The sequence below is a fragment of the Chiroxiphia lanceolata genome, chromosome 13, assembly GCF_009829145.1.
Source record: "Chiroxiphia lanceolata isolate bChiLan1 chromosome 13, bChiLan1.pri, whole genome shotgun sequence".
Lineage (NCBI taxonomy): Eukaryota > Metazoa > Chordata > Aves > Passeriformes > Pipridae > Chiroxiphia > Chiroxiphia lanceolata.
In genome coordinates, this window is record NC_045649.1 from 16259148 (window position 1) to 16282528 (window position 23381).

Consider the following 23381-nt stretch of genomic DNA (forward strand, 5'->3'; position numbering starts at 1 on the left):
ATAAAATGTACGGCATATTTATTAAAAATAAGTTTTGAAAAGATCAAAACAAATATGTAAGTAAAGTGTTTCTATTATTTTTTCACTAGTGCAGTCATCTCAATGCACACTGTAAGAACTCTGACCTTTACAATCAACTGTCCATATATTCTCAAATATAGTAACATGTATTGATGATCACATCCCCATGGGCACAAAGTTACTTTATAATAACATGATGCATCCTGTCAATGCAGTTCTGTGTCTGCTGCCCACGTTTATAACCATTAGTGAAGGGTCTGTAATGCACATTTAGACATCTCTGTAATATTGTTATAGAAAAACTGTATATAAACAACCTTGGCTCCTTTAAAGTATTAGGATGGATTATTTTTCTGCTAAATAAAAATAGCTGTTGTAAAACTATATCCCAAAGAGGTAATGCAAACATACTATTTATGTAGCAATTCAACAAATAATTCCAGTGCTAATTACTTATATTCTGTATTTATAGTTAATATGTACAAAAATTACTGGAGGAATTCTCCAGCTATGACTGTTTTCCTGTAAACTATTTGTGATTGCTCACTAAACCTATTCATTAAATATTGAGAGGTGATATATAATTAATAGAAATGTATTTTTTTCATTAAAATAAGAGAAGCAATCCCCTTGTTACCACTTTGAGGAATACACATGTCATACACTGTGGCAGAGAATATTTGAAATCTATGCTGTTTTCTATATTAACGATGCAGTAATTCAATAAATATGCAAAAGAAGCAGTCGTTACCCTTCCCAAATACTCCCTGTCTCTGGCATTTCCTACTTGGTCACTCTGAACAGTCTCATACCACACAGCTATTTAAGATACAGCAAGATACAGGCAGGTGTTAAGACAGCCCTCTTTTGTTCCCAGAATCAGGCAAACTCCACCATATTCACACAAATGGTAAGTGCTGTTTTCTCTTTGGGAAAAATCCTCCGTAAGATGTACCACGTATAAAACCCAAATATGGCCCCAGAGCCACAGACAGCACATCAGGAATTCCCTCTTATAACAGTAAAAAAAGTTGGAAGAGGGTGTTACTTTGTATTTAAAGTCATCCAGCTAAATGCAATCAGAGAATTGGTTGTCTCAATCTCACTCATCTGTTGTAACTGTTCTTCTAACTGCACATTCCTCCCAGCAGGGCTTTTTCTATGAAGTGTCATCTCTTTGTGCAATAGAATTTCTATCTGGGTGGCATCAAGCCTCTACTCTGAGTGTCTGAACACAGGCTGATGATTTGGAGATTTCCTTCAGCACCTGAAATGTCCAAAAAGCAGTCATTTCCAAGACATTGTCTGTACTACAGTACCACTTTGGCTTCTAGGGATTCTTCTTATTTCATATTCAGAAGTCTTGACAGATTACACAATGAAACACTAAGTGGAGAAAACACAGGCATCTGTCCCATGATGGAAATGGAGACCCATCTTCCTGCAGCTGTAAAGTGGTTATATTCACTGAACTAGAAGTCAGTAAAACCATACAATAATTGTAGATGTGGGACTAAAAGGAAGGAAGGAATCTTGAATTAAGCATTTATTTGACAAGTGCTTTTTTCCTGAGTGAAGCAATAAAAACCTTATCTGTAGATCTAGAATATTTTTCCACTGAGGTTTTGGTTACACACCCCCCAAACTCAGAGTCTGGGTGAATTCCATGGATGCACAAACCTCATTTTTAAACGCTGCCATCTCAGCGTGCAGTTTCTCAGGTCTGTGATATGCTGAGCCACCACGGACTGCAAATCTGACATCTGTCTGTTTTCCACCCCTGTTCATGACACTGAAGACAATGACATCATTCAGCTTAGCAGGTAACATTTTTGCAAGTAACTCCTTGAACTCTCCATGTCTCGTTTTGCCGTGTTCATCTCTCCTTATGAACTCCTCTGCTGTCACATCTGAGTTTGGGATTCAAAAAACAGATAAACATGAGATACGGGGAGATCACAGGCTAACTTCTCAATTTTTTGTATTTAACAACATGGAAACAGACCAGAAAGTGCCCTGCAGTGACTAGTAAATCAAATATTGATATAACAATACCTACACCATATAATCATTCAGTTAGAGGAGGAGTTGATCTAAACTCTCACCAGCAAATAAAACCAACCTGACAGACGCACAGTGGCTGAGTTTTGTATGGCTTCATTTTCCAGCTCTCTGACATGGATTTGTACTGTAGATATAACATCAGGACAAACTCCATCAGAAACTCTAACCTTTAAGTTGTATATTCCCTGAGGAGTATTATCCACCATCAGCAAAGACCCGGTCCTCTGATTTAATCTGAAAGAACTAGAAAGAAACCTTTAATTAGGAAACCTTATTAAATCAAAACTGAGCACTTACTTTATTCATTAACATGATTCAGAAGGCCTTAAATGTTACTGTGAAGGCTGCAGGATCAAAAGTGATGGGAATTAGCCAACAACCTCAGAAAAGCACCAGAAACACCGTAGTTCAGAAACGACAATTTGCAGAGCTTATAAAAAGATGTTTGTGCCACTCAGATTTTCCCAAATTTCACTAAAATCAGTGTGCAGTTGAACCAGGGTTTCATAGGCACCATGAGCTCAGGTAAGAAACAGAAAAGTGACAAACCACACAAACCATTCCAGATTATCACATCTCTGTCTGGAACAGGCCTGTCTGAAACCTCTGACAGGACCTTCATTTCACACCTCAAAGGGCCAGTAATCTGCAAGTATGGAAATATTCCAGTATTATGGAACAGTAACCTCTTAACAGGGAAACAGGTCCAGAGGCTGCTGATGGATAAAAAGCCAGTCTTTAATTTTGGGCTACATAAAGCTTTTAAATTTTTAGTCACAGCACAGACAGAAAATTCACATTCACTTTCACATCCATTTCTTCCCTTTCAAACAGCATTCAGTCCTGCAATCACCCACCTCGCTTTGTGATATGAACAAATAATGTCTCAGTAGGAATTAAGAGTCCAATTCAACATTTCAATTAACAGAAAAAACTCCACTAATCTGAGTTATGGTTTTCACATGCAATTGTAAATTTAGACATCAAAGGAGATCAGCAAATTCCCTTCCACTCTGGATGAAATTATTCCATTCTCTACTTTTAAATTTGGGATTTGTATTCCATCAGCTCTCATATCTGAGAGCAAGCATTAGAAACTCTGCCTATTTTCAAACTGGATCTTACAGAACGCACATTTTAAAATAAATTAACAGTGACATCTGACTAAAAATCAACATCATGGTATGATCCTGCATTCTCTTGGAAAAAATGTTTTATGCATTACTTTTCTTAATACTTCGCTACCCAAAGGAAAAAGAAAAAGAGCATTGAGAAGGTACATCCCTTAATACACTCAATAACCCTGGCTTTATGCAATCCTGAGCACAGAGAAATACATGGTAAAATAATTACAGAAGCATAAATATTACTCATTTTGACAGAAATACAATCCTCACTTGAGCAGTTTTCCTTCAGAGAGAAATGTTTTATTGTCCCAGTCATCTTGATCTGGTGCAAACACTTCCCCAAGCACTGTTGTTGACCATTTTCCTGGTGAGATAAATTAGAATAAATCTGCATTTAATTTTTGCTTTTCAGTGCATTTTATGTTCTGCCACATTCATTACCGCATTTATTATTTATTTATTATTTTCAGATTGGTGATAGTTATGATCCAAGATTCTTAAAACAATGCACAGCCTGTCATATGATTTCTGCCAGTTCTGGAAATGTGAATATACTACAGATGTCACATGAAAGAAGAGCTGAAAACAGCACAAAACAACAACAGAATAATACATAAATACAGCTCTCTATGAAATTCTAAGACAGAAAAAAAAATCACATCAGGAGTTAATCCCCAAATGTTTCACTGCTTGTCTATTATTTTGAACAGCACACAAGTGGAATAGAGCAAAAGAGGGAGAGATCTTGGGGGGTCCAGCTGGGAGAGAAGGACATGACTGAGAAAAGGTAATGGGCAAAAAGCCACCAAGCTGGGCCAGGACTTGATCCTTTTTTCAAGCCCCTATGGGCTGCCACAGGAGTGCAACATCCAAGCAGCTCTTCTAAAACAAAAGAGCAACTCCAGGGTTGGAGACCTCTGAATTCAACAGCCAAGATTCAGCAACACGGGAAATTTTTAAGGTTCAAATCAGGACCCAAACCACCCCAGAAACTTCATTCTCTCATTTCTACAGTACGATCTGGTCACATCTTTTTCTAATTTAGGTGTACTGAATCCAGCAAATGTTACTCATTGCAATGTACCTTCTGTACATTCATCTTCTCTAATATTTATCAGAAATTCTACTACTGCAGTGGCAACTGAGATATGGCCAAGTCTATCTAGAACAGACTAATTGGGGAAAGGTGTAATAAACTACTTAGTAAGGGCCACCAGAACTAGTGTAAGGTGAAGTTTTACAGGTAAACTTCAGGAAAAACACAGTAATAGAAATTTAAGACAAATGTTAGAAAATATTATTAAATTGTTCATCTTCTGTCACATACTTTCTGAATCGTGTGCACACACAAAAAACTCTGTGTAGGTGGAAACTCATGAATGGAAAACAGATTTTATGGGTTTATAAAAATACTGCAACTGCAATGTATCCATGTTTTCAGCTAACAGTTTTTTGGTAGATAAACTTGTACAAACTAGGGTCTGAGCTTAATGTAGTTTATTTATTCCACTTTATTTAGTAGTTCACAGAATTGAAGTCGCGGTTTTGAAAGACGTAAACCGTTCAAGAGACAGATTACCAGACTGCAAGAGAAAAAATTATGTGTAAAACTCTGCTATATTCATGAACTTGATATAATCTCCAGAATCTGATATAACATCCAGATAACACTTACCTTTGTAACTGTACACATAGACTTCCTTATGGCCAGACTCATGGCAGTTGTCATTTTCATCACCAACTGTTATAGTCAGGGTGTTTGTAGAGCTCATAGGTGGAATCCCACTATCTGTGATAACTATTGGCAGATGAAACACCTTCTGCTTTTCTCTGTCAAAGGACCTCAAAGCAGTTACAGTTGCTGTGCTATTTCCATTGTCAGTAAGAGAAAAATCCAAAGAGTTCTGATAATGTGGTGGCAATGAAAACGTGAAGGGTGGCCCATTTTCCTCACTGTCCGGATCAAATGCGTGAAGCAGCTCTGATGTGTGGTTCATAGAAACTATTTCAGGCTTCAGTCTATTCTCCCAAACTACAGGCATGTATGGTGCCTCAAACCTTGGCCCATTGTCATTAATATCAAGCAAGTTAATCAAAACTGTAACACTCCCAGTGCGGGCAGGTGTCCCTTGGTCTGCAGCTTGTACAATTAAAGTGTATTTCTCAATGACTTCACGGTCCAGGGTATTTGCCACAACCACGTGACCATATTGGTCAACCACAAACTGTCTCATAGGATCCGAATCTGACTTTATAGAATATACAATCTTCCCATTCAAATCAGAATCCTTGTCAGTAGCTCTCACTGTGGTTACTGTAGTACCTATAGGCATGTTTTCAAGTAACGGGTTTGTCTGAATAAACTGAGAAAGGAAAGCTGGGCTGTGGTCATTGGAGTCTTCGACCTCAATCAGGCACACTGCAATACTGGAAAAATCCATGTCTTCCACTGTGACAGTAAGATTAAACTTCCTTTCACGTGCATTCTCAAAATCCAATTTTTTTTTCAGTCGGATAGTGCCACATTGCCATTCTTTGTCATTCTCAATGTAAAACTTCTGATCTGGGTCTCCCCCAATGATACTGAATGTTAAGTCTGCATTTTCCCCAATGTCTGCATCTGTAGCACACACCTGCAAAACCTCAGAGTCGATGGCTCTGTTTTCAGGAATTGTTGCCTGCCACATCTTTTTTGTGAACGCAGGTACGTTATCATTGATGTCTGCAACCCAGACAGTGGCAGTGCCAGTTCCTGTTAACCCTCCCCCATCTCTTGCTTCCACAGTAAGAAAATAATTTTCAGTCCTTTCCCTGTCTAGCATTCCCCCTGCAACGTGGATTGTACCGGTATTGGGATTGATATTAAACATGTCAGTACCAAACTCATTTTTCACATTCTCCGTTATGCTGTAAGTCAGGACAGCATTAAGACCTACGTTTGGATCATCACGATCAACTGCCCCCATTTCCATGACTAAAGTGTCCACAGGAGAGTTCTCAAACACATTCCCATTGCAGTCATCGGGCATGCACATGAACATGGGTGCATTGTCATTTATATCCCACACGTTGATAATCACATCAGCAAACCCTGTGAGTCCTCCTCCACCTTCATCAGTAGCCAACACAATAAATCTCCACAGCGCTCTCTCCTCCCTGTCCAGCGTCTTGTGTGAGTAAATGCTGCCTGTTTTCTCATCTATTGTGAAAATATCAGCTGCACCATACCCGTGCAATGAGTATCTCAAATCTCCTTCATCCACATCACTGTCAGGATCACTTGCCATGACCTACAAAAGTTTTGAAAAGAAGACATAGAAAGCATGAAATATGTAATGATTGCATCACATTCTATATGTTGCTAGAGTCTAAAGGTGCCCAGGAAAAAGCATATGACAGGGTATTAATATGTGCATGCCAGGGAACAGCAAATTAGGGACAATTCAGAGTGACAAATATGCTTTGCACTACAATAACAATGTAGATATTCTAGTCCTGAAATATTTTTCATACGCATAGAGGTAATTTAAATATGCTATTCTGATAGCTACTTTAAAATGCTAATTATTTCCTCTTTAGGATCACAGATGATCCATCTTTTTTCTCCTACTGTCTTTCTAACTGTTTTTTTCTTAAAAGTCCACTTCTCCTCTTCCAGTGACAAAAAACCTCAGTAAAACTAAACTTCATTAATATATATGTGCTAGATTATTGTCCCATAATTGTCCCACAGTAATCTGTGCACTTTCATTGAAATATCATAGTCTCTGAAACTGAATACACTACCTGAAGTACAAAGACTGGTAATGCATCCAGTTCCTCAATTATACTTCCATAGTATTCATTGATAGAGAAAACTGGAGCCTCATCATTTTTATTCATGACATTGATGATGATAACGGCATAATCTTCCCATTTCCCATCAGAGGCCAACAAGTGAATCTCATACATTTTTGTTTCTTCATAGTCCAGTGGTTGGGCAATAAAAATGGCTCCTGTTTCTGGATCCACATCAAGGACTCCTCCCGTGTTTCCAGCTGTGATCTGATACCGTAATTTAGCATTTGTTCCTGTCAATTACCAACAGTGTCAGAAAACACACATTTCTGGAAGCAGACTGAAGCATGGCATGTTGAGATGAAGTACAAATCACACAATAGCTGATTTGTGGTATTATGGTTTTGTGGTCTTTTAAAACATGCAGCTATGTCAGATTACTTATCAGCATTTTCAACTCTGGTATGTCTCTAATTATAAAATGCGTCTTTGCCATGACATAATAATTCTGCTTTTACTGTATTAAGAGGACAGAAATAAAGGGCAATATATCCATCATATCAGGTCACCTGTCCAACACTACAGAGCAGATTTACAGACAGCCTAAGTAACAAACTAATAGTTCCTTGAGTAGGTAAAGCCTTTTTCAGTACACCTTTGTCACATTTGCCTCAGCCTCCTACAGAGTGGGTGAGCAATCCAGTGCAGTCAGGATTTACTTCTACTTCACAAACATACTGACACAACAGTCCTTTGGGACTTGTGCAACAAAAAAAGTAGGGCTTCACCATACAGTGGAGTCAAATGAGTGATGCATCACAGCCAAAAGATGCAGGTCTGTACTGTTCCCTCGCTCATTTATGAGCACTGGTTGTGTACTTACTTTTACATGACCCGTGGCTGAATTTCTGACTGATTTGTGGATAAAACAATATAGCTAAGATTCATCATATGCATTTAGGAAGTTTAGATTCAAATAAGAGACTGTTTAGAAGAAAAAGAACAACTACACTGCCCATAGAGAAAGCAAATGAATCTCACTGAAATCAAGTCTGATTTATTCTAGTTAATCAGGAGGTTTATATTGGCACCCAATTTGTAAGAAAATGATATGATCTATAATGAATCTGTATTTTCTGGCACAGAAATTATTCCATATCATCCCACATTAATGCATGTCTCCTGAAATAAGAGATTACACCTCACAGCTCCATTATGAACTGATGTTCATGCCTGATCAGTTCACACTTATAAGAAGTTTTAAAATCTAGAGACAAAGACACTTCCCTTCCTAACACCACTAAATATGTCTCTGTGTCCTGAAATTAACTCATGAATATTTTAGACCCAGCCATGGGGAATCTCGATACTTCACCTTCATCTTCATCGTTAGCACTGACTGTGACAATAGTGGAGCCCACGTCCTGGTCTTCATCCACATTTACTTCATAGACACTTTGAGCAAAGACAGGCTCATTGTCATTCACATCACTGATGGAAACACGCACATAGGCCGTGTCTAGAGACACGAGGAACGAGAGATTAAAACCCTCAGCTGTGCCACTTCTGTCAGCTACAATTCCTTAACCTGTCTCGCTGCACATTAAATGAAGACAAATATGCAGACAATACAGAAGCAAACCCTTAGGGTTATGGACCATATATATACCAACATTACTCAAAAGCACTTGGATATCAAATGAATGTCACATCCAATTTGTTTAAACAGATAATACATGAATAATTGATGCCTAATACGGCCGTTGTACAGTTTTTAGTCATAACTTTTTGTCCCGAAGCCACAAAATTTTAAGTTGTTATTTAAACAGGGAGATCAATCAAGAAAGGGATTTTCTATCTTGAACACTTCTATTTCATAACTACTTTTAACTGAATACAGTACCATATGCAGTGCTTTGAGAAACACTTCCAGTGCCCAAAGATCTGCATTGTACAGATAATAGGTGCATCTTTACTAGCCAGGAAATTCTCTCTACACTCTAAATATGAAGCTCTAGTTTTCTTTTAATTTCAGAACAAAAAACTTGCTTGATGATCATATAAAATTTATCTTCCAGCTGTGACACAACTGTTGCACAAACAGTGAAAAAAACATCCTGAAACCAAACCAACTGATACTCTTTCACAAGTAGATTTGAAAAAAAGGAAAGTAACATTTGATCTTGCATTTCAGAGACCAATCCAGGTAATATCACGCTTGTTGCAGACATGTCTCTTACCAGAGTTTGGTTTGCCATGTTTTCCAGGTCTGGCTGATTCAGAACCATCCACTGATTTGACTTCTAGAAGGTAGGAGCCCTTCTTCTCTCTGTCAAACACCGAGGTCGTGTATATTGAGCCTGTCTGGGAGTCCAGGCGAAAATGGGCGTAGTCTCTGCCACTGTCATGTAACAGGGAGTAAGTTATCTAAAGGGTTAAACAGAAGTTGTTAATCTATGGAAAGTTCACAGCTAAATAAGTATTTAGGGAGAGGAAGAACAGTCTTGTGCCTGAGAACTCGATCGGGGCCAAGAAAGCCTGGTAAAACTGCATCTTGAGCAATCTGAAGTCAATTAACTTCCTTGCATGTTGACTGGTGATCTGTAAAGGAAATAAATCTGTCTTATCTAATCAATTCCCAAGCTGACTAGTACATGTCTGCACAGTGCTTGTGCAACAGCACTCAAACTCAGCTAAAGATCCCAAGTACTAACCCAGTCCAGGTGAGCTGGATTTGAACTTGCTCAGTATTGTGGATCATGTTCCAGTCTCTATTATATATGTGTATATATATATATATGTTTCTGTGATTGCCCTCAGCTTGTACTCTTGTTCTAAGGATATACCTACTTTCAATTTTTTAAATCAACAAGGAATATCTCCACTTTGGGTGTTAACTTGCCATATTTTGAAAGGATTCAGTCTGCAATACCCCCAGTGATTTACAGCTCATAGAAGCTTTTAACATGGTTTTTCTTCCTTTAATTTATCCAATCTCATTTTAGGTCTGTCTATGTAGACCTTCCAGAACAGAGCATTCTATAGCAAGCACTTCACCTAAACTCCAGGTTGTATAAATATTTCCTATTTGTTTTCTGTCTCACACATACTAGTTTCAGTTTCATTTTTCACATGGCAACAGAGAGAAGCTTGTAATAAACTACTTTAATTCATTCTACATTTCCCTATTACTCCTCCCTTTTCTAGGCTGAAGACTCCCCGACTATTTAGCCATTGCTCATACAGAAGTTATTCTCCACCCTTCATCAAGGGACATGTAGGTCCCCCTTCCTTACCTCCCCATTCTGACCAAGGTCGAGGTCAGTGGCAGACACCTGAATGACAAATGTCCCAACATCAGCTCCCTCTGTTACTGAGGCTTCATAGATGGATGAAGTGAAGAATGGGACATTGTCATTGACATCTGAAACACCAAAAGAGCACAGACAGAGAAAACTATAAAGCATTAAAGAAAAAAATGTGCACGATTCTGCTGTAACATCCCTGAAGAGCCGACACACCTGTGACATTAATATAGACCGTGGTAAACGCTGCCAGAGGAACTGCAGCAACGTTCTGTGCTCGAATCCTCAGCAGAAAGCTCTTTGTTGTTTCATAGTCCAGGGGCTCAGCTACCAGGACTGAAGCAGAACCATCATGTCTGTTTGGAGTCAGGTAGAAGCGAACCGGCATGTTGGTCTCTGGAACAAGTCCCTCCTCCAGGTTGTAAGTCACACGGGGATCACCAAGGGGAGAAGTTGCTTTGATTGTCTGCACAGTTCAAAAAGTGTGTGTAATCAACACTTCTGCAAGTACAGCAACATTCCCCAAAGCTTTTGTGTTTTGACTCTCCCAGGTACTCAGCTACAAAACACAAAACTGTTATAAAAGCTCACATTTAAACAAATAAAAACCATTCACTTACTCTAAAGCCTTAGAGCTACAGACAGACAAACAACTCTGTCCACTCTTACCAAAACTGAGGCATCTCGTGTAATATTCTCTGGAATAACAACTTCATAGCTGTCTCTTTCCCACTGTGGAGGCTGGTTTTTTGCACTGGTAACAGTTACAGCAAGTTCAACTTTAGTGCTCCTATTGCCTCCATCTGTAGCAATAACTTCTCGAATTATAGAAGATCTCTGAACAGTAAAAAAAGGTTTCATTACAGAAGGTTTTGAACAGGGCTCCAAAATAAACTGATATATAAAATTAAAGGCACACTTAAACCTACACAGAAAAAAAAAATATCTTCAATTGAACTCAAAATATTAAATAGGTGCAAAGTTAATGAAAATTCTGCTATTTGCTTTACTGAAGATTGCTGGAATATTTTGATATGTGTCTCAATACACCTTAGTACATTTCACATAAACTCTAAACAGAATCAAAATAGCCCACTTTGTGAAGCCCCTGAGTTCCCTTAGCTTACCCATAAAAAGTTTTTATTAGGTCCACAGGGTTCTTAGATTCACTAAAGAAAACATACTAAAAGGACACATCTTCACCAAACGGTGTGTCAGTAACTCAGAAGTTAAATTTCAGTATTAAAAATATCTGTTAGGTATGTAAAAACTGGCATTTACAATAACATTTTCATTTTAACACAAATTACTTTAGAACTCTGAAAACCTCAAACTGTTTGTGTAGATGTTTAGAAATGGTCAAACTGATCAATCTTTCGTGCAACAATTTTATTCATTATGCCTTCATCTTCCTGAGGGATAGTTACACTTAGTCCACCACAACTAACATAAATCAAGTATGGAATCTGTATCAGGACCAAAATTTCACACTCAGGTTTGTGTCTTAACTCATTGCCTGTTAACACAGTGAAGTCCTACACTTGGGTTCCTGCTCCCCTGCTTATGATCTCAGCCCTTCAATTAGCATGTCAAAGCTAGGGAAATGGGAATAGCAGATCCTCAGAGACAGTGCTGCTTTCCAGCTGAAAGCAAGGTTTGCTTATATGCAATTTACAGTCAATGAACTCATGAGTTAAAAGCCTTAGACTCAAGTTTAATTTAAACAGAGCATATTGATCCTTTAGTATGACGGGGCAACACAAACTCATGGCCTCAGTCCCCCCTGGGATACACTGAGATAATCAGCTTCGGAAGGAAAACAAGCACCACACCTGAGATATGGGTTGGTTCACAAACACCCAGCCTGTAGTAGGATTAATCTGAAAGTAATTTGGCTCTTCACTTGCTATGGAATATGTGATGGCAGCATTTGAGCTGTAGTCATCGTCCCGGGCCGCGACACGCAGGAAGCTGGTCCCAACTCTTGTGTCCTCTCTTAAGAAATCTAAAGTAAGGAAAGGATATTTCAAACACATCATTCATTCACTGAAGTACCATGGACATCTCATTTAGCCCTGAAGAAATACTAAAGTAATAATGTATGGAAGCTACAACTTGATCTTCCTTGGAACAATGGTCATACACATTGCACTGAGTATTTTAAAGGGTTGCTATCACTCCAGAGCTGTGGATCACATTTGAACTTCATATTATCACATTCATAACCTAGAATTCTTATTTCTTATAATTTTTAAAATTGTATTTTAATAAAGGACTAATTGCTCTGTATTATATTTAAACTGAATTTTAATTTATTGCATAAAACCAGAAGTAAAGGACCACATTGTCAGAAACTACTTTCTAGGATTTGCACTGTAAAACTAATTGAGAATTGTCAGTCTTCATTTTTTAATTAATATTATACATGTCTTAGGGTGCTTCCATAAACAGGAAGGGTTTTTTTGAAGAACCACCAAGGAGAGGTAAAACAACAGACAATGAAGAATTATGAAATTCAAATGGGAAAAGGAAAACCACGCAATCAAAAGTTATGACAGAAATCTACTGGATCTGAAAACCAAGGATACAGTTAATGCCCAGCACTGCACATCCACACTGTTATTACAGGTTCCCCATCCCTGTGCAGTACCTGACACTTGGTATCCTCAGGTAAGGGAAGACTGACATGGTTATTGCTTCCAGGAATTTTCCCATAAGGAAGGCCTATGAGCCAAGACCATACTTGTTACATCACATTACACAGAGTAACAGTTCTGCAACTAATTAAGGTAAGAGCATCCCTGGCTGCAATCACCTAGTTTGTCACATATTCTACCACCAGGAAGAAAACAAAAACCCCAAAATCTGAGACATCAGGCAAGCTCACACTCAGGGCACTGAAACTCTATCCAATGACTCTCAATTACATTCATAGTGGGTGTTTTCAAATCTGGGGTCATTGTCATTTTGGTCCAGGATGACAACATTTATCTGACATATTCCAATGAGTGGTTCCGCTGCCTGATCTGTTGCTGTCACAGTGATGGGATATTCCCTCTGTTTTTCTCGATCAAATACCTGAACAGTTGTCAGAACTCCTGAAAACAAAGTAAATACCAGACAGTTAAAATATTAGGCATTTGAAAATATTCTGCATGTAGATGTTTTTTGGTCTGTCAACACACCGAGATACGAAGCAGAAGTTTAAATACACCTGTAACATGAACTTTGGGTTCAAGGATCCAATTACAAGATTTCACAATTTCAGCAGCTGACACTGTACTGCTCAGGCAGATAAACTTCAGTTACACTTACATTTACACACAACTGGACTTAAATTTAGAAAATGCAGATAAGTACCAAACTAACTTTAAGAGAATGAGTTTATTAAAGAAACATTTCTTTTGAAGAGCAGTAAATACAGGGCAGAGGAATGTTTCATGCCTTCCATCCTCCAAAAGTTCAGCCTGAACTTATTTTCAACCTTGCAAGACTAAATTCCTTTGCTGTTTGTAAGACTACTGTCACTTGGATAAATCATTTATATGCCACTAGCAATGTTGCAAGATAATGTTTGGGTTTTTTTAAATCCAGTTACAAAAACACACAAGTTACTTCACACAGCAGAATTTTCACATTTCAGGGAAAACATCAGTTTTAGTTCAGTAGTGGACACGTATGAAACTTAGTTTCCTGGAATACTTGTTCATGCAGTTAATACAGTTTATATTTTGTCTGCTGTCAAAAAAACTAAGCATGAAGTCTGATTTTATTTAAGCCTTTTTTCCACCAGTGTTACAAAAGTGGTTTCTAAATGTTCTGACTTTTTTTTTACCTGTGTCAGGATGAATAGTAAAGGCTGGTAGGACACCATCTCTGTGCATCAAGCCATATTTCACTACACCATTGGCTCCTTCATCAGCATCAGTGGCTTCAACCTGCAGTACAACTGTCCCTGAAGGCTGGTTTTCCAAGACAGAAGCATGTTCCCGATAATACTGGCACTGAGAGAGGAGAGAAAATAAAAAAACAACAGAAAAATCAAGGACTTACCATGCAATTACTATAAAAAAGATATATCAGAGGAGGGAAAAAAAGGAAAAACAATTCAGCAACACTTCCATCCCCATGCATTGCTGTTAATGTTTTATCTGTACCATCATTAGTTTACAGACTTCACCCGCTATTTTTTGGTTATATGAACCACACCCAACATGAGGTCACTGAGCATCTCCAACAAATGAAAATATCTGGAGAAAAAGCTGCAGTTACTTCCAAATGCAAATATTTTTCTAAATTAGCAAAAGTCTAACAAAAAAAGAGGGCATACACTTGCCCAAACTGCAGAATTGTTTTGGTCAAAAAGGGATTTCTACACAAAGTAACTTGGTCAAGGAGAGGTTATTGAGAATTTCCAAGACTGACATGAATAGTTGCTGACTTTTCAAAATATGCAACATTGTCCATCAACATCTGAGCCATCAGCATCAGACCTAAAATTTTTAGACAACAGATCTTTAATATGAATTAGCATTCTGGAAACAAATGACAGCATTTATTTCTTACAGTACTTTACTATTTAAGCTAAAACACTCAATCTTCTCTCATCAGTTCCAGACCACGAAAGGAAGCCTACGTAATTTGGAGAGGTATTTTGGAATATTCTGAAACAGGTCCACTGCATAGACAGCCATCCCTATTGATTCCTGTTCACATGTCACATGGAAACTCCAAAAGTGCAGCACAGCCTCATGTTCTGGAATGCCAGAGATGAGGTGTGGTTCAGGGAGCACGGTGCTCACAGAGCAGGACACAAGAGGAGGACAAATCCTGCTGGTCTTAGGGAGGGGTGGAAAAGGGGAGAAGACAGAGGCACCAGGACTCAAAAGGAGAGGGAAGCAGAGCACCACCACCCCACCACACCCCCGAGCAGCTCATCTGCTGCACACTTGCAGTGACAACACTGTGTTAAATAAACATTTACCCACAGTACAACACAAATGAATGAGCCTCAAATATTTACCTTTTGAAAGACAGGTTTGTTATTGTTGACATCGTCAATTTTCACAACAACCTGGGCAGTACTTGTAAGGGGATGGGGCCCTCCAGAGGCATTATCATCAGTAGCTGTGACATTAAGCACATATTCTGTCCCCTGCAGCTTAGGAAACGGGCTTGAACGAAGTCTAACTAGCCCTGTAAAAACAACAGGTTGTGGGTTTTTTTCCTACATTAACCAATTACCATTATTATTCTCACCAGTAAGAATGACAACAAACCATTCTGGTCTGCCTATTCACCAATAAACCATAAGGCTGCTGCAGTTTAATTTAACCATGGTGTTTTTACTGCAGTCTGATATTAAAACAAAATCAAGACATCACAACAGCTTTGTCTGCAGGTATGGCTACAGAGCTAAATGAGACAACAGCTACACCTAAGCTGACCTGCACAGAACAGCTTTCATCTACCTGCTGCAGAAAAAAAAAAGGAAAATAAAACAAAAAAAAAAAGACAGAGAAGCATTGTGGTAGACTTGTGTTTTACCTGCACCTGCCCCACCAGTGAGCCTGGCTCTGCTGCTGTATCGTTACTGCAATGAAACACGTGCCACAGCCTCCTGCTGCAGCTGCCACCCCACGGCTCAACTGAAACTACTTCAACTTTGCCTTCCTGCAGCACAGTCACAGCAGCATTTGCTTGTAGAGGCACAGCCTCAGAAACCTCTTATTTTGCTACTCTGATAATTCCCCCAAATGCTACACCCTGCTGGGTGGGATGTAAAGGCACCGTCAGGGAACAGTTTTTGTGCTACAAAAACAGAGACCATGCAGTGAGGAGTTGTTGTGCTTTTGCTCCATCATCCATCCATCACTTCTGTTATTCATCAGGAATAACAGTAATTGCCATTACAACAGAGGATTGTCACAGCATCAGTGTCACTCAATTTGCTTGCAAATGTATTGTTTTAGCTGCAGCACTTATGTTTGACACATCTCCACTTTACCTCCACATTTCTGCCAAGGGGGTACAGACTATTCCCCTGACATCATCCCTGAAAAGGAACTGCTGCAAATCACTGTATAAACCTTTAATGGTTTATTCAGCAACTAAAGCCCAAAAGTGTTTTGGAAAAAATGCTCATGTTCCTAAAATAAAGTTTCAAAGACTATAAAATTCATTTCCAAAAAAGTATAAACGTACCTATACATGATTATCTACATTAAAACTATGGAGCTAATCCCAAGAGATGCTATCAGTCAAATGTTAAAATGCTTGGAGCACTTAAAAAAAGGGTTTTCAGAAGTGTCAGATATCTTAATGCTGTGGCAATTAGACACTTTCAAAACCACTGTTCCTCTTCAGGTGACAAAGCATCTTAAGAAATTTAACTCTCAGAACCTGAAACTCTCTTTTTAAGTTAGAAAGGAGCTCACAATAAATTCAGGATTATACTTCAACACTTCCAAGTTACCTGCAGACCATATTTTTGGGAACATATCAGAATCTACACATTAATATTGCAAAACCATGATTGCATTGAAATTAAAATTTCATGTTAAGTGAACTCCATGAAATAAAGAGAAAGAATAACTTAGGGCAGCTTATGCCTTCCTATATATTCAATGCTTATGCTTTGAAAACTCTAAGTTCAAATTTTGATTGTAGTTCAAAATACAAAGTAGTTTAACTGAAGTTAATTAAGTTAATTCAGTCCTTCAATGGGATTTCAGTTTGTTTGCCTGTTTCAATCTCGAAACATCCTCTTTTGTTTTTCTCAAGCAATCAACAGCAAATCAATCCTATTAATTTAAAGGGATATGCCAACCTACTTGTATGTTGGGTGTTTCTGCAATTTTTTATTTATTTTTTTCTAATGAGAACACCAATGAGGTGGGATTTTTTTTTTCCTGTTCATGTTTTAAAAATATGTGATTCTGAAAAGAACTTAAAAAGATGTAAAAATTGCTATTTCAGAACAAATGCCTTAAACTGAAAGGTATTATCCACACACTTTTTTTCCACATGCATGCAGTGTTCTTGGCTAAATAACAATGGTCATGGGAATGATTTTGTCCTTAAATAAAAACTATTTTTTTTTTTAGTTCAGATTTTATATACTTTTGCCTTCACTGAAATAAAACAATGGTAGTGTCATTCTACCTACAAATGCATCATTTTGTGTCAGTACAACAAAAGTAAATTTGGCTAAAAAGTGTTTGCTCTCATGTGTAATCAGGACAGACATCAGCACGGTGGGGGGGGAAGCCTCATCTAAAAACCAGAATGTCCAGTTTCCTAAATCAAATGCTATTCAGATCCCTGTCTGACATTTTGGGATGTCACACTGTTATCAATAATAACATTCTTTATTAAGTTACTGTCTATTAAGCTCCCTGTTATCTATAAAAATGTTCTATTAAGTTACAGATTGAAAGCAAACACTGAACAAGTAAAGAGGGTCAATTATACAGAACTTTCAGAAAATGATACCTTTTTTTAACATTAAATGAGAGCCTATGCATCCTTTTCCTGCACTTTTTAAAATTAAGCTTCAAAGATAGCATTCAGTTTTATAATAGCTACCTAATTGAGACCAAATCAGCCAAGGGAATGGCTGGAGCTGTGTCAGGGCAGGGTTTGGTTGGATATCAGGGAAAGGTTCTTCCCCCAGAGGGTGTTTGGGCACTGCCCAGGCTCCCCAGGGCAGTGGGCACAGCCCCAAGGCTGCCAGAGCTCCAGGAGGGTTTGGACAACGTTTTCAGGGACAGGGTGGGATTGTTGGGGTGTCTGTGCAGGGACAGGAGCTGGACTCAATGATCCTTGTCAGTGCCTTCCAACTCAAGAATATTCTGTGGTTCTGTTCTGTGACTCTGTGAAATTCAAAGTGCATCACAATAGAATCAACATTACTGCAGCAGCAAAGAGCTAATCTATCATTACCTTTCTTAGGGTCAATAACAAAGTTTCCCTTCTGATTCCCAGACACAATCTCGTATGTCACACCATCTCCATCAGGGTCAACAGCATTAACTGTAGCAATCAGGGTGTTTGGGCCTGCATCTTCAGAAACAAAACTCCTGTAGCTGTTAAAAAAAAAAAAAAACCAACCAAAAACCAAAATGACAGCAGTTTATGAATTTAGACAGGAAATAATGTACAGAGAACTAAGCTTTACAGCATCTACTGATTACCTGTTCAGAGGGCACTGCAGAGATTTGTAATGTACTAATACAACTACGCTGGTACAATGCTTCTTTGTTAAGCAGTGAAATAGTAGTATTGATGATCTATCCAACCATCCATGTCTTTCTGTCATTAGTCCCCACAGATTTCCACTGCAAATTTCCAGCTTTGAAGCTCAGACTTGTTGAAGACTTGTGCTAACTGCAGAAGTCACTTGGGTTTTTTAATTTAAAAAAATGAGCTTCATGATTCATAGACCCACAGCAAACATTTGGTAAGTCAAAGCAGTGCTTGTTACAGCACACTTTCTGAGACAAGCCCCCAAAATGCTTTCAGTGCAGTCTTTGCCCCAGCATGACTAAGATGAGAATCAAATCTGGAGGATATGTGCATAATGTCAATTTTACAAAAATCTCTTCCCAAGTCCAGACACATCACTGACATTTTAAGCTTTTAAGAGGCATTATCAGCCTAAGCTTAATGCTCTCTGGAGTAGAAAAGCTCCCTGCTTTAGCAAAGTCCCAAATATTTATTATTTTATCTGACTAGATTGAGCATAGGTCAGACTAAGCACACCACAGACCTGTCCACAGTAGATATCCCAAAGCTCAGCTGTAAGAATGAACTACAGCTGCCTGTATCCACCCAAACACGTGCACCACTGGGTTCAGAGTGCTTATGGACCCACTGGCCATATGCTGAGAATAGCAAAATATTTAAAGAAAAAGAAAATGGATGCAAAGAAAACCTCTCCCTTAGTTTTTGTTGTCGAGATACGTGTGTTTGCAACGAAACCTTCACAGAAACAGTTTCTTTTCTTCCCCCAGTTTTACATTCAACCAAGTAAGAGAAGTAAATTATTCTGCTTTAGCTCAGTCACAACCCTCAAGACACTGTCTTAACTCTGCATCTGGAAAGCAAATGAACAGTAATGCTGATAATTTTTAATGTGAAATACAGGGACAGAAGAGTTCAGAAGAGGTCTCTTAAAAAAGAGAAAGTAAAAACTGACAAAATGAAACAGAGTGGTAGCCTTAAGCATTTCATAACTGAGATAAAGAATAACCGTGACGAAAGAAAGCTCGTGGCAAGGAATCGTGAGTTTATACTGGACTGTAAATCTATTTAAACAAAGGGCTAGAAGGACAACATCATCATCTAGATTTGTATTGGTCTGTCACAGAGCATAACATTAACTGCAAACTAGTCTCTCAAAAGGCCCTAATCTACGTGTGCTCACAATGATTCTATTTCATTGAAAACGTCAACAAAGTCGTGCCTGAAATTCACCTCTGAGTTCAAGGGTTTTTTTCTTAACAGGAAAGACAGAGTAAAATCAAAGCCTAGTTAATCAAAAACTTGAGATAATTTGGATCCCAGGAGCTGAATTCAGTTCCAATGCCAATCTAGACAAATGCACAACAGCAGTTTCCCTGCTACTGCACAGAGAACAGAAAAGCTTCTTGTAAATGTTTGGTAATTTAAAATAATGCTTATTTTAAACATATTCTTCAGTAAACTTTAAATATTAATTGGCAGGGTTTGGGTTTTTTTTTTAAACTATATTTTCTGCTTCCAATTTGTTAGAGATGTTTACGGCATCTTTAACAGCATCACTCACTTATGATTAAAATATTAGGAACAGATATAGATAAATATTCATTGTCTCTGAATATTAAAACACATAAATAAATGAAAAATAGGCACCAGCTGAAGAGTGAGAAACTTAACCTGGTTTAGTGTTTGAAAATACAGAGAGATCCAATAAGAAATTACAAAAGATCAAATTTTCCAAGCTGTTATCTCCAAAGCAATGCTCAGAAAAGAAAGGAGGGTGCAAGATTTTGAAGACTGAAGTTATCTTTACACACAACAAGCACTGTCAGAAAGCTTTGATGTTTTGTTCAGCTAAACCCCGAGCTTAACATCACTGAAATCTCTGCCTCAGTTTTGTTCTGAGCAACTTCTAAGAGCAGAAGGTTGATGCAGAAGCTGACTGGAAATTCCATTACTAAGTCTTTAACATGAATGCAAGTTTATAGTACTTTTGGCATTGCTTCAGATGTTTCTGAGCCCCAACCATGGAAGAAAAGTGCTTATGGATGTTTTAGAGGGAAAAAAATACATATATATACAGCTTGTAGGGCATAGGACTAAGTGAAATTAAGTGAACTCCACTTACTGGCATTTATCTTGTGTGTTTTATAATTCAGTGGTCATTTAGGATTCTGTCACCTAAGCATTTTTCTTTAACAACTATAAACCAGAGATGCAGATTGCTGACTCTAAGTTTAAATTGCCTAAATAAAAGGCAAAATTCGCCATGTTTCTGGATGAGGGCTCAGGGCAACACTGTGTTGCCTGTTTTTTCTGCCTGATTTCCTTTGGTGGTGGAGGGGTCCTCTTGAACTGTATAATCTGAAATTACTGCATCATATCTTTCAGTACACATTGGAAGAAATAGAAGTGCAAGATCTGTCAGAAGGGATTGTCCATATACTACTTTTTCTAATTTTTCCTGCTAGTAAGAGAGTCTCAGAGTGAAAATATCATCCCCCATTTGTCAGTCCAGCTCTCAGATTTGACTGACCCAAAGCCAGTCACCACCACCCTGTGATCAGCCTTTCAACCAAAACACAAAATGCAACAGTAAATGACAAAGATAACAAGAGTTTGAAGAATATGTATTTACACTGCCTGGGAAAACTCAGGTGCTTCATCATTCACATTTGAAACATGGATCCTGACGGTTGCTGTCCCAGTCTTTGGTTCTTCCCCTTGATCCACAGCCATAATGATGAACTCATAAAGGTGGTTGGGTCGCTCGTAGTCCAACTGTGTTGCTGGGAAAATGGTGCCATGAGAAGTGATACCAAAGTCTTGACTCAGTGTGTAATACAGCAACTGGGCATTCTCTTTGGAGTCACAGTCGGTGGCTGTCACTATGGAAAGAGAAGAGAAAGACATTGGGTGGATCAAAGTTAGTGAACTGGAATGCTACGTGCCCGTAGTAGGCCTTGCCTTGGCACGTGGTGCTTGAAATCATTTATAAAACTGTGCTCTCCCCTGTGCTTTCTACTGAACTAACCCTTACCTGAAAATAAGTCATTTAAAAATAAACAAAAGTGAAGTCCCCAGCTGAATCCCGCCACTAGATCTTGCCTTTGTCTGGTGGATTTAAAGAGCCCTGTACTATCAAGAACACATTCCCACACAGAAATTTACATTCTCATGTCCACCTGATCCACAGTGCTGACTTCAGATCACTCAAACAGATCTAAAGACGGAATATTTACATACATTATTCAACTGATGCACCTTATGTGTTTGTCAGATCCTACTCATAACCTACAAAATCCATGCTAGAAGCACAGTTACCAGAACAGCAACTAACTACCATTAGTATGGGATAAATCACTAAGCAGAACAGTAGAAGGTTATAAAGTCCTGTTTACCATGGAAAAGCAATTTTCCTGTTGTTTAATTTCCTTTTCCCCCTCAAGATTTAGAAAAAGTTTATGTGACGGTTAAAGACTAATACAAGGCCCGTGTACAACTGCTTAGTTGACAAAAAATTGCTTTATTGCCACATTTTACAGAGCACCATCACTTAAAGCTTAAGTTATTGGTTCCACTGGGCAGAAGCAAAGTCTTTTTGTCAAGCATGTAAACAAAACCTCATATAGAACAGTTAAACTGTATATGAAGCTTTTAATGCAAGAGAGCAGAATTCCTACATTAAGCCCACAAAGGACTCTCAGAAATGGGCAGAGAATGTGAGCTGAAGTGTCCATAATTTCTGATCCAACATCACTTTCTTCCTTCAAGAAATGCAGCAAGATTACTACCATGAACCTGCTGCTACAATACCAACCACAACTGAAGTTCTGTTACTTCAAAATCCTACAGAGAAGATCTCTTTCCTTTGTCTCCCCCTCCCCCAAAATTATTTGGGCTGTGGCATTAGTAAATAACTGACAGAATTCTACAAAGTGCCACTTGCCTTCAGAGAGCTGCAACCACCCATGCTGGGACAGGAAATTTTGGCCTCTGAACTGAATTCTAACTAGTAGTGGGAGGAAAACAAAATATACACTCAATGTAACAAATGGTTTCAGGAGTACTGACCTTGCAGAAGTGCAGTTGTCATAGGAACTGTTTCAGGAACACCGACTTTGCTGTAAATCGACTGATGAAATTCGGGGGCACAATCGTTCACATCTGTGATTACAACCAAAACCTTAATGGAGAAGAGGGGAATGTTAAACAGCAAAGTGAATCAAGGGAACAGGTTCAGTACTCTGGACATATCACATAAAAGAACTTCCCAAAAACATCCCTGAGGTCTTCAGCAGCTATAGCACATAGGATAAACCATTTTTCTTAGATTGCTCTTTTCCTGCAGAGATATTACATTCCAAGATACTGGGAATTGCCAAGTCCCAGACCCTGCAGCAATGTTTTCCACTCACCCTTCATCTCCATTGGTTATTCCCAACTACTAATTTAAAGGAAAATGGACCATCTGCTTGCCAAGCACCCTTTTTCCGTTACCTTATCTTACAACACTTCTGTGATTCGTAACACTAAAAGCTCTACTGCCAAGCATATTACATTTTAGCAGTATAAATCTCCAAGACCAAGTTCTGAATTCAATTAGAGCAGCACAAATCAGATGCAAACTGATCCCCAGGGCAGTGGTCACAGCCCCAAGCCTGACAAAGTTCACAAAGCATTTGGGCAACACTCTCAAGTGTGACTCTTGGGGTGTCCTGTGCAGGCCTAAGAGCTGGACTCGATGATCCTTGCAGGTCCCTTCCAACTCAGAATATTCCGTGGTTGTGGCAAACCAAGAAAGAAACACAATTTTGCTTCTAACATCTTTAAAAATGCTTTCTTA

The 23381-nt window shown here is 38.6% G+C and overlaps 1 protein-coding gene across 3 annotated transcripts in view; it reads right to left on the bottom strand.

Annotated features, from left to right (window-relative positions):
* LOC116793499 (neural-cadherin-like) overlaps nucleotides 1-23381 on the bottom strand; it is a 61284-nt gene that overhangs the window by 17484 nt on the left and 20419 nt on the right. Inside the window, exons 5-21 of one of the 3 annotated variants that reach the window (XM_032701387.1) lie at nucleotides 22610-22721; nucleotides 21174-21423; nucleotides 18239-18381; nucleotides 15318-15490; nucleotides 14130-14298; nucleotides 13222-13392; nucleotides 12127-12299; nucleotides 10964-11131; nucleotides 10511-10760; nucleotides 10286-10413; nucleotides 9230-9416; nucleotides 8365-8508; nucleotides 6999-7282; nucleotides 4888-6502; nucleotides 3483-3576; nucleotides 2144-2328; nucleotides 1702-1931 (exon numbers count right to left, since the gene is read on the bottom strand). In XM_032701387.1, the coding sequence (XP_032557278.1) occupies nucleotides 1702-1931; nucleotides 2144-2328; nucleotides 3483-3576; nucleotides 4888-6502; nucleotides 6999-7282; nucleotides 8365-8508; nucleotides 9230-9416; nucleotides 10286-10413; nucleotides 10511-10760; nucleotides 10964-11131; nucleotides 12127-12299; nucleotides 13222-13392; nucleotides 14130-14298; nucleotides 15318-15490; nucleotides 18239-18381; nucleotides 21174-21423; nucleotides 22610-22721 (4476 nt within the window). The remainder of the gene's footprint in view (nucleotides 1-1701; nucleotides 1932-2143; nucleotides 2329-3482; nucleotides 3577-4887; nucleotides 6503-6998; nucleotides 7283-8364; nucleotides 8509-9229; nucleotides 9417-10285; nucleotides 10414-10510; nucleotides 10761-10963; nucleotides 11132-12126; nucleotides 12300-13221; nucleotides 13393-14129; nucleotides 14299-15317; nucleotides 15491-18238; nucleotides 18382-21173; nucleotides 21424-22609; nucleotides 22722-23381) is intronic. The other 2 variants (XM_032701388.1, XM_032701389.1) reach the window with 2 other exon arrangements.